Source organism: Triturus cristatus, chromosome 2_1 (assembly GCF_964204655.1).
Source record: "Triturus cristatus chromosome 2_1, aTriCri1.1, whole genome shotgun sequence".
Lineage (NCBI taxonomy): Eukaryota > Metazoa > Chordata > Amphibia > Caudata > Salamandridae > Triturus > Triturus cristatus.
Window position 1 is genome coordinate 300,720,031 of NC_140581.1, and position 17,368 is coordinate 300,737,398.

The 17,368-nt window shown below is 43.8% G+C and overlaps 1 protein-coding gene across 1 annotated transcript in view; it reads left to right on the top strand.

Annotated features, from left to right (window-relative positions):
- Window positions 1–17,368, top strand: part of PRKAA1 (protein kinase AMP-activated catalytic subunit alpha 1) — a 217,081-nt gene that overhangs the window by 126,237 nt on the left and 73,476 nt on the right. The window contains exon 4 of the mRNA XM_085631163.1: window positions 1,321–1,465. Coding sequence (XP_085487289.1) covers window positions 1,321–1,465 — 145 coding nt within the window. The remainder of the gene's footprint in view (window positions 1–1,320; window positions 1,466–17,368) is intronic.

A 17,368-nucleotide genomic window follows, 5' to 3' on the forward strand; every position in this document is an offset into this window, starting at 1 on the left:
GGGGAGAGGCGACCAGAATAGCAAGAGTGATACGGCGACTCCTGACTCTGAGACATACAAGTGTTTGTTGGAGGGGGAGACTGGCGGCATGTAAATTTTGTTACCCTGGACTCGTGTGTGTTAGGGGTGCATTGAGGAAGAGTGGAAATGGTAGGGACTAACATAGCTACATTGTCTATGCAATTGTCTCTGCTGCTGTCTTTGTTTCTAATAAAAATTGTTTAAAAAAAAAAAAAAAAGAACCTGTCAGAATGGAGGTAAGTAACTGGTTAGGAAGCTTTAAAGAAGCACAGACAAAAATCTTAATTTTCAAAATATATTGTATTGTATTGCATTGTAATTGCATTTATATAGCGCTTACTACTCCTGATGAGTTGTCAAAGTGCTTTTTCTGCAAGTAGCATGCTACTCGGGAGCCAGAAAAGGATTAGTGGTGAATAAGTCTAGGGAAGTATGAAATTAATTTGAGCAGTTGACATGTTAGTCTGTTATTAGGATTGAAAAGGATATTGAACAGATGGAAGAGAGAAGAGTTTGGATTTTTATAGCGTTTGCTCCCCTGATCACGTGTTGTAGCACCTTTCGGCAAGTAGCAGGCTACTATGGACCTCAAAAAGGATTAGTGGCGAATTATTGTTGGAAAATATGAAATTAATTTGAGCTGTGGACATGTTAGTCTGTTTTTTCGATTGTAAAAGGAATAGTGGCGGGATAGAAGAAGGAAGGGTTTTAAATTATTTATTTTCGAGTTCATAGCAGTAGGAGGGGGTTTAGGATGAGTAAAGGGGAGGTGGAGGGGAAAGTCAGAGGGAAGGGTTTAGAAAGGCCTGATTGGGAGATCTGACTAGTAAAAGAGGTATGAGATGCTGCAAGGAGAGGTAGAGGAAGCAAGTGTCTAGAAAGGGTTATTTTGGGGATCATAGTAGTGTTGGGGGATTTGGGATGAATGGGAGAGTGGAGGTAGAGGATGTATTGAGGGAGGAATAGGGTAAGAAATAGTGTAGTGCATTGGAAAGAATAGTAGAATAAGGTTTTAGATGAGTCCGAGTGGAGCTAGTGAATATATTGCGAGAGATATAGCTCTAATCTTTAAAAACAATTATTATAAACTTTTATACAAAGCAATACACATGCAGTTACACATCTATATTCCAAATAAATTCTTATATACATGCTGCTGTTAATTCATGGGCCTATACGTATTTCGTTATTGCTAAAGCCTATACTTTCCTAAATGTTTGTTTTTCTGAAAGGTCTTGCTATGTAAATAAGCAACGGTTGTTCTCACAAATAATTCAGTGTTTTTTATCTTTTTCTTAGTTGGATGAAAAAGAAAGTCGACGTCTGTTCCAGCAGATTATTTCTGGTGTGGATTATTGCCATAGACATATGGTTGTCCATAGGGATCTGAAGCCAGAAAATGTGCTGCTGGATGCTAATATGAACGCTAAGATTGCTGATTTTGGTAAGACGTTTAAATATGTTGTCGTTCAATGCTGCAGCGTGTTGTGTTGCTTTGTGAGACTTGCTAGTTTCCTCTGCGCTGTACACCCTGCCACTACTGATTTTGCCCTTTAGCTTGACAAGATTGCGTGATCAGCGTTTTACAAACCTCATAGACATTGAGTCCTATTGGCTCAAATTTGCAAACCCACTGCATCAACTTTACATGGCAATGGCACATGGAACCCAGCAGTTGTAAATTTTATTTGTCTTGTCCTGATTATTGGAGGTTGGTAATGAGACAATGTCTCACTGACTTTTTAACATAGTAATTAAAATTGATTAATTGTAACAAAGATCAGTTGTGTTCCTGCCCTGCGTGTCTAAGATTACTTAATCAAATTACAAGAAATTGGGTTATTGGTTGTCTAGGGGGGTAAGCCCTGGTCAAGCATCGTCCACAGTCCTTGTTGGGGTGAGAAACCAACTAACCCCCAAATTAACCTGTGCTCAGCCCTCTGGTTGCTTGGCACTGAGCAGGCAGGCTTAACTTGTAAGCAATGTATAAAGTATTAGTGCAACTCTTCAAATAGTAAAAGTAAAAAAAAAAAAAATAAATAAAAAACACCTATAGGCTCCCACACCAAGTTAGAAAAATAGAGCTTTCTTTAATAAATAAATTCAGACCAAAATGACAAATCCAATCCGTAGGACCGGATATATGCAATTTTAAAGAATTTAGTGACAATAGCTCTAAAAATCTCAAAGCACCAACTGTGATGGAGCATAGGCCTCCTACAGGGACCCAGACAGACCTGCTGAACAAAGTACCTTAATTTCTGGTTGGAGGAGCATTGCGATATCCACTCTGAAGATGTGTCTGGCATCCGAAGCAATAGTTCTGTTCTTCGATGAGGCTGTGATTAGAAGTCCTGCGTCATCACTGAGGATCTCGTTATCGGGGATGGCAATGTGAAGTCCAGCATTGAGGATGTGTTGCGCAGTCGGGGCGATGCATCGGTTCAAAGGAGCTGAAAGACTGCAATGCCATGCAAGTCTGCCGTTGGGGCTGCTTTCAATGAGGGATGAAGGGGTTTGTTCAGAAGAGGTTGTGGAGGCGATGCAGGTCTTTGTGAATAGTCCAATCCATGCAGCTGCAGAGATGCATCGGTTCTGCTTGGGGTTGCGCAGCAGCAGAGGAAATGGGCCTCTTCCGCTGGATCCACAGAGGCTGGCAGAGCACCTTGGGTGCACTTCTAAGGGTCCATGACTGGAGAGGCATCACATGGCCGGTTAGACTCACGGATGGCAGTCCTGGTACTAGGGTCGAGGTTGTTGGGGCCTTCAGGAGGGCAGTGAACTACCCTTTGGAGTCACTGGTGGTCCAGAGTTCAACAGATGCACCTTAGCGCCCTATTGTGTGTGGCTGTCTAAGAGGAATAAACAAAGCCCCACTGTAAACTACACTCAGTCATGTGACCCAGAGACTGACTGCATGCACCAAATGGCAAAGTCAGGAAATGCCAACTGTCTTTTGCTTTCTCGCCCTAAGTGCGCCAGGTATGCCCAGACGTTGGTCCTGGGCTCACTGTGCCACTGGAATAAAGCTAACCTGTCTGAAGAGGGGTGAAACCCCGAAACCGGTCCTAGGATGCTTGTTTCGGGTCCAGGGAGGGCCTGGCAGTTCGGGCTGGACTGTTCCCATGAGGCACAGGGTCAAGACTGATTTGCATATGGCCAGGTCGAAACTGGGGTGTCATGGTGAGCAAAAGAATGATGGATTTAACCCAGATCTCCTGACTGGGGGTGACTGTTTTGATTTGTTCTGCATTCTGTCCATCAACTTTGTGTCTAACTTTCTAAAAGTGGCATATTTCAAAATCGGAATTTAAAATCAGACTTCACTATAAGTTAGGATTTTTCATTATGATTCCGAAGACACCAAGAATGAATGAGTCTCCGGTTTGCAATTGGAAGCTACAGCCTATTAAATGTAATAAGAGAACTCCTATGTTATTCCATGGGAGAGATGGGCTTGCAGAAGTGAAAAACGAATTTGAGTTTTTCAATACCAGGACATGTAAGACTTAAAATAACATGTCCAACTTTTTAGAATACATTGCACCATATCCTCTGAGCTGTCCCGGGCCTACCCAAGGGGTGACTTGTATGTAATAAAAACTAAGGGTTGGGCCTGGCAAAAGGTTTATTTTGTTCGATCAAAATGGCAGTTTAAAAACCATAGGCAGCAATGGCAAGCCTGAGACTTGTTTATAGGCTATTTAAGTGGGTGGCACAATTGGTGCTGCAGGCCCGCTAGTAGGATTTCATTTACAGGCCCTGGGCACAGGTAGTGCCACTGTACTATGAACTTACAAATAAATTAAATATGCCAATCGGGTAGGTGCCAATCCCACCATGTTTTACAGAGAGAGCAAAAGCACTTTTGTAGTGGCCAGTAATGGTAGTGTGCAGAGTCCTAAGGACCAGAAACAAATTCAGCAAAAATAGGAGTGAAGGCAAAACGTTTGGGGGATGATCCTACAGGGCCAAGCCTAACAGTGTTTCCCAAGCCCTAAAAAAATTTAGACTCCTAAGCGCATTGAGTGGGTTTTGCTAAGTGAAATTATCCAATGTCTGGTCTGCATCTCTTTGTTAGAAGTGGCAACTTCGAATCTTAGCTAATACCAGAGTTGTAATTTGTAAGAATAGTTACTGTGGTTAATAACTAGCTATGTTTATTCTAGTCCACTGATCCTTAACAATAGATTGGATTTAGGTTCTGGTTCCTTATGCCACCTTAGTGGAGGCTGAATATGCACCCCTCTCACTGGCAGTAATAAAATGGTGCATGTATGAGCCGGTATTGATTCTTTAACACTGGCTACAGAAGTACTTAAGCTGTCGTATTTGAATGATTATAGTTGTGGTGAACTGAGATATGTGATGGTGTAGCTAGGGGTAAATAGCAAGAGTAATGAAATGAAAAGTGGATTTATAAAGCGCGATTGCTGCCCGGAGGCGTCCAAGCGCTACTTGCAGAATGGAGTGAGGGGCAGCCGGGACATTTCGGGAATTAATTTTGGAGAGTGAAAAGAAAGGTCTTTAAGTGTTTACGGAATGAAGAAAGGTTGGAGTTGGATCTGAGTTGAGGGGGTAAACGGTTCCAGAGCTTGGCGACACTATATGAAAACATTGTGCCGCCAGCCCGCGTAGACTGGAGTGATGAAAAGGAATTGTCCCCATGCAATATGCTGCAAATTCCTATTTCTCACTGTCCCAAAAGCTGTGGAATACAGTCTTTTTAGCCCAGAATGTGGACCTGTCTGGTGATTTAAAGTAGTTAAAGTCCTGGTAGTGGAATGTGATGCATGTTGTAGTCTTCTAGGCACATGATGTAAAAGATGGTGCTGTATGTTCACTGGATGTGGTGTTCTAGATTACATGGAAACTCGGTAATTTAAGGTAGGGTATCCATGCTTGTCAACAGGTGGTGATCTGTTTATTAAAATGTCTAACCTGTCTGCTGACTACCAAGGGAGCATGGCAGAAAACATTACATCTCCCTGACAAATCTTGTAGTTTTGTGTGCAAAACGGATAGATGCCCGCTGCATATGTGTTCCCTCTGCATACTTGTTCCCTGTGTGGTAGAGGATCAAGAGGACTTTGGGAAGATGGCAAAGGGGACTTACCTGTAACTTTTCCCAGAATTCATCCCATCAGCAGTTGTATTCACTTAAAGATCTTATGACAGACAGAAAGCTAGATGATCCATCAGCATGCACACTATACTCTGTTGTATCAAAGTCTCCTATTTACATGCCATCAGATGTTTGAAAGATTGCTTTGCCATAATTCAAGCCTCATATAGAAGGCCTGCCTCTGAGTCTGCACTCTGAAGGTGGAATTTCTGATCATCACAGAAAGAGTTCTGAGCTGAATCTGAGCCTTTACAGCATCACTCTACAACTATTCAACGGTCCCAAATTCCTGGGAATGCACAAACCCCAATTTCTTTCACAAGATGTAAATTGCTTGGCACCAACTGTCTGTAAAGTAAAGAATCATTTAGATCTTCCTTTCAAGATCTTGTTGTCTACTCTTCATAGTCAGTGCCCTAGTGATAAGCATTTTGGGTGGAACATCCAGGGCCCTAAAGATCATCCTGCCTGCTGTGACCTACCCAGGTTCCATTCGTGTATAGTAGGATTACATCTAGATTAATTCCACTGAACTGCCAGCATAACCTTTGAAGACTGTGTTTTCTACAAAGATGTGAACTTAGCCTCCCACAATACCTGCAAGCAAGATCAATCCCATCCTCGGTAGACCCAAGATCACGAGGAAGATAAGATTACAGGTCTTATACTAAAACACAAAAAATATAGACTGCATCACACTGCGATTCATTGGGATCATCCCTTCTTTATTTCCACATGGAGCAGAAGTCCTCTCTCCAGTAGACAATTCTTCCTTGTTACCAGAGTACCTCTGTAGAAATGCCTACCATCTTCTCCTCTTCCCAGTACCATCATTTCACTTCTCACTGTGCTGTGTCGCTTTCAGTTCATATCACTTTGCTCTATTATGTGGCACATGAAACTTCATGTAGCTACACATTGAAACCTGAAGATCCCTCCAGATTGGTTTGTAGTTGCCTTCATGGAGGTTCTTCATGATGATGATTGGTGGCTCAACGAGTAGTGTTATTACCTTTTTTGGACCCAAAGATATTCATGTTTACAGATGGATTTATCAGATGGTTCTGGTAGAAAATGAATGATGGACATATTGATCAGAGAACTTTCCACGCATTTGCTGAATTTGATACCTTGATACTTGAGGTGCTGACAGATCTCTGGGGTTTCCAGGAAAACAAGGCAACTCATTGTAGTACCTGTTTGAAGGTGACTCTGGCTGGATGATTGGAATTTTTTTTAATCTTTTTTTTTTCTTCTCCCCACCTCCATCCCAACCCACCCTTACATGGGGTCTGATAATGATCTACCTGCAGCAAGAGATGCCTGACTCATGTTGGAGAAGAGAACCAATCCGAGTTTCCTCAGTTGTTGTGAAAAAGAATTATAGTCCATTTATTCTCAGGTGGTTGTTTTATTTTATTTGTGAAGCATGAGGCAGTTTGGCAGTGTTTGCTGTTGATCATTGGGTCAACCTTTAAAATCTTGCAACCTTCATGCCCCCACACCCTTTTAATTACTGGAAAGTGAAATATCGTATGAGAGCCCATATTTGTAGCTTTCAGTGTTGCATAACTGTACCCCAAGATCTATTTTGCAAGTAGATCTGGAAATGGGATAGCTCAGAGTTTTTTGTTATTCAAATTTTAGGTGCCCGTTTGGACAATTATTCAGCCTTTGTGCCACTTAAATGAAGGCACTTCATCTCCCACTAGAAGTTTACCAAACTGTTGATTTGCTTTGTTGCCCAAGTGGACACGAATTTGAATGTCTGTTGTGTGGATTTTGATATTACAACTGGTTTTGGGAGATCATTTGTGCAAGTATCTTGTATGAATGTCAAGGAACAGCAAAGATTTTGATGATGCAGTTCTAGACCTGTGCTGGTAATCACGGCCCACCTTGCAAAGCTGTTCATTAAGTCATATGATCAGTTATGTATGAGACTACAGATAACAAAACTATTTCTGGTTGACTGATGAGGAGGGAGGAAAGCTGACCTCCCTGATGTCTGCAATCTGTTTTCTTCCCGCCTCCTGGTTATAAAATTAGATTTATTGCAAGCTGGCATGGGCCTACACAGTTCTAGTGAGTTGGTCAAGTAGTGATTTGGTGTCTTGATGTAATTGTTTAGAGTTGGGGCTCTACCTTGTTGGAGTGATGCATTTACAATACCTGTACTGATTGGGCTTTAAATAGACAGCTCATCACTGTAAAAGTATTGACAACATGGGTTGTTTGAATGAACAATTGGATCAGTTTACTGTGTACAGGACATCATCTTGACAAAGTTAAACTAGTTGTTGGAAAATTGATGACATAGAGGCCTTTCTTGAACGTATACAGTCCTGTAACTTAGCTAAAGATTTGACCTATATTTTGGGGTGTTTTATTTATTTATTTATTTATTTATTTTGCAGTTTTTTAAAAAAAAATTGGTAGTGTATTAAGTCTTTGCCCTCTGAATTGCCTTGAACCCTCATGAGGTTTGTAGAGCTCAGCAATAGATTATTTCTTAATTTAAACTTAATGTTCCAGTTTCAGGCCCACTGTTATTGCTAGCTAGGTCGCTGTTGAACAGCTTGTTGAGCACCTTCTTTGCTTGTTTAAGCTTTGTAGTCTGAAGCAGGGCTAATCTGCTAACACTAAGATGGAGAGAATTGAGGCAATGTATTGGACCTCTTTCTGTGGGAGAAGGAAAGCAAAAAGAAATAAAGGCTTTTTGTAAGCTGGGTGTTGATAAACTTCCTGTAATAGTTCTATTGTGTGAATTCAATGTATTAACTCCAGTTTTCAGGCTTGTTCCATCTTCAAGGTGAGCATTCAATAATCTTACCAAGATGTAGGGTCTGGAAGCACAGCAGAAAGCACTGAAGGTGTTGTGCAACAAATGGGGGTGCGCAGCTCAAAGAGTCCCATAGGCCAATATTAGTGGAAAAATAGCTTCTTTATTCATCAAATTCTTTATTTTCTTCATTGAGTTTAAGACAATCCAGCCAACCCGTTTCATTCCCGCATAGGAAACTTCCTCAGGGCTGTAAGATGTAACAAAAATGCATATAAATTACATAAAAATAAAGACACAGGCCTAGATAAAGAAAACCTCAACATAGACTGATATAACGTGACACTCAACAACCTAAAACCCTTTTTGTTAAAAACAGAACACAACGCAAGATTTGAAATGATATAGCTACATAGTAGAAACCAATAAGGAAACATATCCTGTACCAAGAAAAGACGTAATATTTCACAATATCAAAAACCAAAATGTACAAAATATATATATAACATTTATGTAAAAGCTGTATATATGCAACAATCGTTTGCGTGCAATGCTTAAAGTATTGACATATCTTGCACAAAGAATCATTATATTGTAAGATAGCATTGCAAACAGTAAGTCCACAGTTTGTAAAGAAAGGAGGAGAAAGAGAGAAAGGGAAACAAAGGATAGGAAATGGCGGAGGAGATAAACCAAGTAAATAATTAAGTGTTACATCGTGATGGAAAAGTGGGGGGCGAAGAAGGAGACCACCTAATATAGCTAAAAAATATTCTGACCAAGCAAAAATAAGAAATGTATAGTTTAAAGCAGGGGCCATGACGAGTTCACCCACAAAGACCGCCACAAGGTTTGCAACCTTTGCTTGCTAAAAAAAACACAGCTCTGAGGCGTGTGACTTGTGAGTTGCTGCCCAGTAACCTGAAGACCAGGGTGGAACAGAGGTGGGCTCATTACATCATGGCGCAGTCGCATGAGGCAACATTGCTAAGAGATCTGGGGCTGGCGAGCAAACGGAAGAACCCAGAGAGAACTTGGGTGAGACAGGGAGGGAACTCTGACCTCCATCCAGGAGGTTGCTGAAACCAAGAATGAGAACTCTGAAGAAGACGTCAAAAGACGGGCAAAGAAGTGGCAGGTAACATTATAGGGGCTTATTGGGGCCTAGACTAAGCTTTCAGACTGAGTACTCTTATGGTTGCCCCCGAAACTGAGGTAGACAGGCACAGTTGGCGGTAAACCTTCAGAACTGGCCTCCGCTCTGAAAGGGTATTGAGGCAATGAAGGGACACAGCGTTTTATGAAAAAGGAAGTTTCCTCGTCGAATAGAGAGCTCTTAATTTCCAAAAGGGAATATAAAATCTATCCCAAGTTTTCTCAACGGTCCTCGAGTGATTTAACTGGACATGCCTTGGAAGTAATGCATTAGCATTGTCACTAGAAGCATGAAGCCTGTGCAAACTGATTTGTTTGTCAATCATAGTATCCATCTCTGGCTACCAGAAGTGTTCATGTACACGCCTTGTAGTACCAGAAATACAGATATTTCCTATGTGGGAACATTCAGGTATTCTTTTCCTTGGATCAATTGGAGGAATGATCCTGTCCTCTCATTGTTACTCGCTTGCCAATTCTTTATGCAGTTTGAAATAACCATTTTAAAAGTTTTTCTTGAATCTTCCGCTCCTAAGGCCACCCTGCACTTAAATGTCTATTTTCCTCATTCATATCTAAATCTTTACTGATGAAAATGTATAGTTGAAAGAAATAAGTAGGCTCATGTTAGTCACCCAACCTGTCAACTTCCTCAAGTGAAAAAACCACTACACATTCTGTAACTTCACAAGCCTCACGCATGATGGCCTGTCCTTCAATAATTGGCAACCTTGACATACAATCCACACAGACCTTGATTTTTCTAGATACATATTTAATTTCGTACTGTTAAGCTTGCAGTTTGGAAGAGAGCCTTGCCAGCCTAGCAGTTGTACTACTCCATCCTCCATGTGTCCACCTATTGTCAAAGGGGTTATGGTCCTCGTTTATGGTGAATCTTTCCACAGCTCCCCTTTTCCCCTCCCTCCACACACTTCAAAATGTCCAGACACCTCCAACCCTCTTCCTCCTCCCCCCCCCCCCCCCCCCCCATATAGCCCTCATAGAAAAGTTCCTTTTCTATGACCGATCAATTTCTGTGCTTTGACACAGGGTTCCACCTAGACCACAATTGCTTGCGTTCACAACACTTCAACGCTTTCTTTATCGATTAACTGTTTTAAACATGGACCATTGACTACTTTTTTCTTTCATTGGAAGCTTTTGATTGAGTTCTCCCAGTTAGTGTTCAATACCCATATAAGCAATTCTACTTTGGTTGCATAGTTCTGGATGAATTTTGCATAAAACTCAATGTTAGACCTGGCACCCTTAGGGTGGTGTTTCACCAGAGTTTTTGCCTTTTATCTCCTGTTTTGCTGATTCTCGTTTTGTTGACCTTAGGAGTTTAATACTGGTTAGCAGTAGTAAAGTGCTCAAAGTGCATGTGCTCCCCCTTAAACATGATGACATTGGTGTATATCTGAATGGCATATTTGATTTACTGGTGCCATATATTAGGGCCTGTATTGCAAATGCTACTAGTGGGCCTGCAGCACTGATTGTGCCACCCAGCTAAGTAGCCTTTCCAACCTGTCTTAGGCCTGCCATTGCAGGGCCTGTGGGCGCTGTTTACTGCCCCTTCAACTTTTCATTTACAACTACTCTCCTTTTTATTACGTATAAGCCACCCCTAAGGGCATGGTCCTACATAAGTAAAAGGTAGGACCTGCACCTGTATGTTTTACATGTCCTGGTAGTGACAAATGACCAAATTTGATTTTCACTACTATGAGGGCGGCTTCTCTCATAGGTGACTATGGGGAATTGCTTCATATACTTTTAAGTAGTAATTTCTGATTGCAGAGGAGTAGCTGCTTTGTTTAATACCCTTGGAATGGTAATGGCAAATCCTCTTTACTGGTAAAGTTACATTTGGCGTTACTAGTTTAGGAGTACCACTTTTAGAAAGTGGGCATTTATCTGCTCTTAGCACATTGTATGCCTTCCAGCCTGTCTCCAATACATGTCTGGGCTGGGGTGACCGCTCTAATTTGTGCATTACCTCTAGACAGACACAAACGCAGAGCACTCGGCTGCATCTGTATTCATCTGCATACTGATGGTTCCTCCTGGTCAGAGGGAAGAGGAGGGGCTGACACGTACACTTCAATAGGTATTGGCCTACCTTCACACAAAGCACTGATCAACCACCCAGGGTTAACCGGGCAGTCATGCCTGGACTGAAATGGGACCTGTGCACTGCAAAGACTTTCCTTTGAAGTTACCTCCACTTTCAAGGGCATTTTAGGGTATAGGTACTGGGGCTCTGAACTCTTCTAATCAGACACTTTTGGACCTGTGACCAGACATTGCTGGTTCTGCATATGCATATTGCCAGAAGGACTGCTGTGGTGTCAGGAGGGACTGCCACTCTAACTGCCTTGCTGTGCTGGCCTGCTGCCTTCTACCACTGCATTTGTGACTTTGTTCTCCAAGGGCTTATTATCTTTCCCCTGTTCCCGAAGTCTCGGGGGGCCATCAATGACTGTGAGAATGAAACAAAGCTACTGCGAGAGCCCGTTCTGCAAAGAATTAGCGCATCGCCCAGCATTTCATGTGCTGGGAACTCCAGCGCACTGCTTTTCACCAGGAAAGAACCCGTTTTGGAAAGAAAGGCACTCTGCACTTCAGTTCCGTGAAGGACCCGTGCACCTTTTGCCAGCTGTTGGGTCCTAACAAACAGCACAGCCGCATCCCAGTGTTGATACTTTGCCAGGGCAACAACAGGCCCCTACTGCAATGCTGGAATCACTGCTGTGGTGTTTTATCATCCGCGCAAACTGAGGGAGAGGATCGCATAACCGGGAGCTCTTTCCCCACGATTGCCAATGCAGCCGCTCTGTCTCAGCCCCATGGCCCCACCCGACAAAGTTACTGTACTCTTTTGGACCTGCGAGGTCCTCGTAACTGCCTGCATTCTCTCAGGCGGTTGCATCTCCACGCACACAACCTCAAGCACCTGGCAGAAAAATCGCAACTCACATTTCAGTAACTATTGAGCAGTGGTGTTTCACTTACTTGGGCAACAGGAGTCTTAAACCCCTTTTTGGAGCTCTGCTCTCTCCGATTCGACAGTGGGAAAGTTAATAGCTACCTCCAACGGGAATTACTGAAATCGCACGAAGATTACCATAAAGCACATACTAGAAAGGAGTAGCTTTTACATGCATTTAATGTGAAATTTCTTTAAATAAGCGTATCTCCAAAAGTATACATGTGACTTCTATCGTTTTTATTTTATCTTTAAAATGTGTGTGTTTCACAAATACTTTACACATTGCCTCTTTTGATGGTGAGCACTGATTTAGATCAGTTGTGCATCTAGCTTACTCGGACTAGAATGGTTCACCCTGGTTGGGGTGTACACCTTAGCCAACCAGAAACCCCATTTTTAACACTCCGTTAATCCAAGAAGAACTAGTTGTTCTTTGGACCCTGGGACTGGTGCCTAAAAGATTTCTTTACCATGGTTTTGCTTTGCTTTTATGCTAGAGCCACTTATACTTTTTTGCATTTAGACAGTTTCAGAGCATTCTTTTTATACCATGAATCCAACACCATGCCCCAATTCTTATCATGCTCCTCAATAACCTTCCCAAAGACAAAAATATATCTTGAAATGCCACTGCCCCTTGCATTCCTTCCAAAGTCTTTCATGAGTCTTTGGTAGACCGATTATGCATGGATGGTAGCCCAAATGGCATTCTATAGTAGCAGTACATTCCATTGGGAGTAAAAAAAAAAAATCTGATAAAAGAAAACATAGTTGTCTTCACGTCTGACCGGATCATGCGCACTTGATACATTGAGTGTTAAAAATCAGGTTCTTTTGTTAATGTAGAGACCATCTTATGTAGATTTGGCAATGGGTCACAGTCCACTCATAAGGCTTTGAGACTGAGAAGGTCAATGCATTCGTAGATCACCTGAGCCCTTTAATGAGTACCTCTGGAGGAAACCATGGTGACAACTCGACTGGTTCAAGTATGTGTTCCTCACAATGTTTTCGCTATTTCTTTGAGTTTTCCTCTATATAAGAGTGGTATGTTACCCTCTCTCTCTATGGCGTACAGGTACTTCCCATTTGTTGTAGAATTATGCATTGTCTGAACCCACAGAATTCTCCCGATTTTCCATTAAATACTGAATAAGAATTGAATGTCAAGTATTGCTCAGTCAAGTGTTCATCCGGCTCAATTCTTCTTTTCAACAGTTTAATTGTTTTAAAGGTCTCAGACTGGAGTAGCAGCCCTGGTAACCAGTTTTATTCCCGTTTCCTCCTAATGGACTTACCATACAATGATCATCCCCTCTCAGCTATATAGACCTTACTTCGCTCATGTTAGCTAGCAAAATCTGACTGTGCCCCTAAATATCCCCTTTGCTCAATTTTGTGATCCGTGTATCCTCCCTAACGCACATCAGGAGGATACAGTCCTTATCTTTCCATAGCTTATGCATCACTTCATTTCCAAGTAGGGTGTACCATGCACATGAATCAACCTGCACTTTCATTACAAGCTTTGTTATCCTCGGATACAAGGTTCACTTTCTTCATGCCAGTACTTATGTATACTCCTACTAAAATGTCCTTTCTTGTTGCATCTTATTACATCAATTGCAGGGCACATTTATGCATTTCTTGAATGTGATTAACTACTACACCTATTGCAACTGGTTGAGCCTTTTTTTAGGTCTCGGGACCATCCGGTCGACAGACCGGAAGTCCGGAGATTTAATGACTTGGGAGAAGAGGGGCTTGAACCCACCCCTCTTCTGCCCTGTTCTCCATTGGCTGGCCTCGTAAATGCTGGCCAGCCATTGGAGAAGAGGTCCCGTCACTCCAATCATGCCCCGTCCTTTTCGGATCGGGGGGCGTGTTTTTTGCGAAAAGTCTCAGGGAGGAGACAACAGCAAAACACGCCCCCGAATCCGAAAAGTGTGCCTTTTGCTCTGCCTTCTTTTTCTGTTCTTTGAGTCATTCCAGCAGCACAAAGGCGACTAACTGGATTACTACTTGTTTTATTAAGGTTGTTTGAAAAGCAGTGCTTAGAATACAAGTGCAGGTACTCTGTGCCAAAGTACCGGCACTCACTTTTAAAATAAAGTGCCGGTACTCCGTACCGGCCCATTTAAATCACTGGTCAAAAAGGTAAAGAACCTCTGCTCCAATCTACTGCAGAGAGGTCATGCCTTGGCAAGCTTTTTGCCTTGAAAAAGACACGAATTCTTTAAATATTGTCAGTGTGCAGAGTAAAACTATCGGGAATTACTAGCCATGTAATGTATAAGCGGAGAAGGATTTCGATGTGCGGCTTTGAAATTCCTGCAGATCTACTCTTCCTCCAGTACCTGGAAAGACACACACTAAGAAAGCAAGGGTGAGCTAAGGAGGTGTGTGTGGGGGCGGAGGAAAAGCACGAGCGGAATCTAGACTGTGCAGCCCTGGTACTAATCAACCCTGGCATTGGCCAGCACCGGAGGGTGGGCACCCATGAAAGTTTGAGCTCCTGCACTTCCAGATCAAACACTGCGTTAATTACAAAGGCGACCCACGCGCCACTGCAGAGCGGGGCTCAGGAGCCCTTACACCCTCCTGGAGGCACACCGCCACGGACGATGGATTCTGTAGTTTTTAGGTCTGGCCCGACAGTCAGTAAGTGTCGCACTTACATTGTGCTTTTGTTCACAACATACATCGCGGGCATTACCATTGGCGCTGCAGACCTGTCTGGGATGGCATTTTGGGGATCACGTCTACTTGAAAGGCTCGGCGGCGGGGGAGAGAATTGCTGTTAAGCATGGTTAGTTTGCTACTTTCAGGCCTTGTGTTTTCGAGCAACTGGGCTACTGCATTAACGCCCGCAGCCTTTTCCTACTTTTAATCTACACATTTGCAACAGTTGATACAGTACAACTGTAGCACGCTGGCACACAGTCAGGTAAACGGCCCGTCAATTACATTTTAAGTACACAGTCAAGTTGTTTAACACCTCCCATGGTTCAATGCTGGCTGAGCCGGTTCTGGGTTTCTAGCATCAGCACCTTAGGAGCAGTCTCATTATTATGGCACTACAAGTGCCAGAATGCTTTGTGTTACATAAAGAAAACACATGCCTGAATATAGTCATTGTGACAGGGGGTTGGTCGATCGCTAGGACATACCAAATCAAACTGGCGCAGCAGACGCCGTACTAGAGGAGGGGGGGGGGGGGGGGGGATTCGTTAACAGGGACCCACGCAGCACACGAAGTTACGTGAGTTTTTTTTTATAAATTAACAGCATACCCGCCAAAACTAGCCCTCAAAATACGAGAATTAGGAGGAAAAGGGAGGCGCTATTCGCTGTTATGTACAGATGGAAATCACTTTAAGGGTTTCGTAACCCTGGGTATCATGAAAGGTAGAGAGGCGCGTGGAGCACCACAGGCCGCCTTTGGACACCCCACGCTACGTGAATTGTCACCAGCGACAGGATTTCCGACCATGTCATGCATGCACCTCAGGCTGAAATCCAAACGGATTGCACCCTGCGAGAAACAAGTTACACTGCTCAGCAGCAAGCGCAAAGCCTACAGACCTTTCGGACCAGCTGAAGTGGTGCCCTCGAGAGGGGGCCAAAGGGAGCGAAGATAAAGTCAGTGACGTAGGCACAGGATTAAAGCAATGAAGCTTCGGAGCATCTATCTACAGAAACCCTCCCCGACCCTCAAAAGGGAGATTGCGAGCGAGAGAGTACCAACTCACTGCCTTGCAAAATAAGGCTGGACGAGGAAAAGAACAAACCAACGATGACAATCACAAACAGGTTCTGCGTCTGTAAACGGGAGAAAACAGCCAAACGTGCTGTTTTTTTTTGTTTAAAGCAAAAAACATACATTACCAGACAAACGACTCGATCCAACCTCAACAGCCAGCAACAAATAGAAGCGCAAATTGCAGACACAACGCTGGCCCCACCAAAGGGGCGTTATATAGGCCGAGAGCGACTGCAGCTGAGACAAATTAACCTCTTCCCGCCACCCAGTGAGAGCCTCCCTAAGACCCGCCCCCTCCGCTAGAGGCCCTCACCTGTTCCCTTTTCACAACATGTGAACTCTCCAGTTCCCTCGCTCGCTTCCCACCCTTGAAGCAGAGCCCTCATGTGCCCTCGACCCCCCCCTTACCCCAGGCCCCTGCTCTCCTTCTCGCACCCAGCATGCCCTGGGAACCTTTCGCAGCAGCATATTGAAGACAAGACAGGCCTGTGCAAAACACGCACCAACAGCATCGCTGACAGTTGCATCTGTCACAGGCCAGGGATGTTTGTTCTATCCAATCTCGTGGTCTGCACATTGCATGCTGGTACTTGTGGTCCTACATTGATGATGATGACAGAAAAACGGACAGGGCAGCTCCGGGTCGGCTGTAGCACTGATGGGGGCCCTGTGCAACAATGTTTGTTGGTGCCCCCCCAATGACCACCTCCGCAACGGATTCCCTCACTACCACCATTTGACAGTGCAATATTTCTTTTAGCCAGCATAATTCCCAGTGGTGCTCTAGCCTGTGCTGCAGAGTTAAGATCTGTTGCTTCCCAAATATTTTAAAAGGCAACGTTTGGGCTCTGGAGGGACTGGTTTCCCCCTAACTCTTGTGATGATGGTGTTCATGACTGACTTGCAGTATGACATTATTGTGGGGCAGCCCCATAGTGTATGGAAGAAAGTACCAATCGCCCCACATTGCCGTAGACAGAGTTGGGTATGAGCTCTCCCTGTTTTATAGAGTGGTTCTGGTGTAGTTAATTCTGTGGAGTATCTTGAGCTGTACGAGGCGCAGCTTGGATGTGATCACTACTTCTCTGGGTGACGCAAGCGCCTCCTGCCAATCAGTGTCATCTAGGGCTCCCACCTCCTCCCGCCATTTGGCTCAGAGCCTTTGCATGGGGTCAGGCATGCTGTTAATACTCTTCCGATAAGTCATGGAGATTGCTCTTGTCATATGATCTGTTAGTAGTCTATCCTCTAGCGGTGAGGCCTCGGGTGGAGTAGTGTCGGGGGGGAATCACCGCCTCTAACGCGTGCTTGATCTGGCGGTAACAAAACTGCTCCGTCGATTCCATCTCGTATTGCTCCTGGAGCTGCGTGAAGGGGACCATCTTTCCCCGCACCCAGAGATCCCCGGATATCCCTATGTTGTCCCAGTGTTTATAAGTTACATTTTTAAAATTATTTAACCTTCCCCCCCCACCCCCCGCCGCCCTCCACCCCGATCGGTGCCAGCCACCCCTGGTGGAGGCG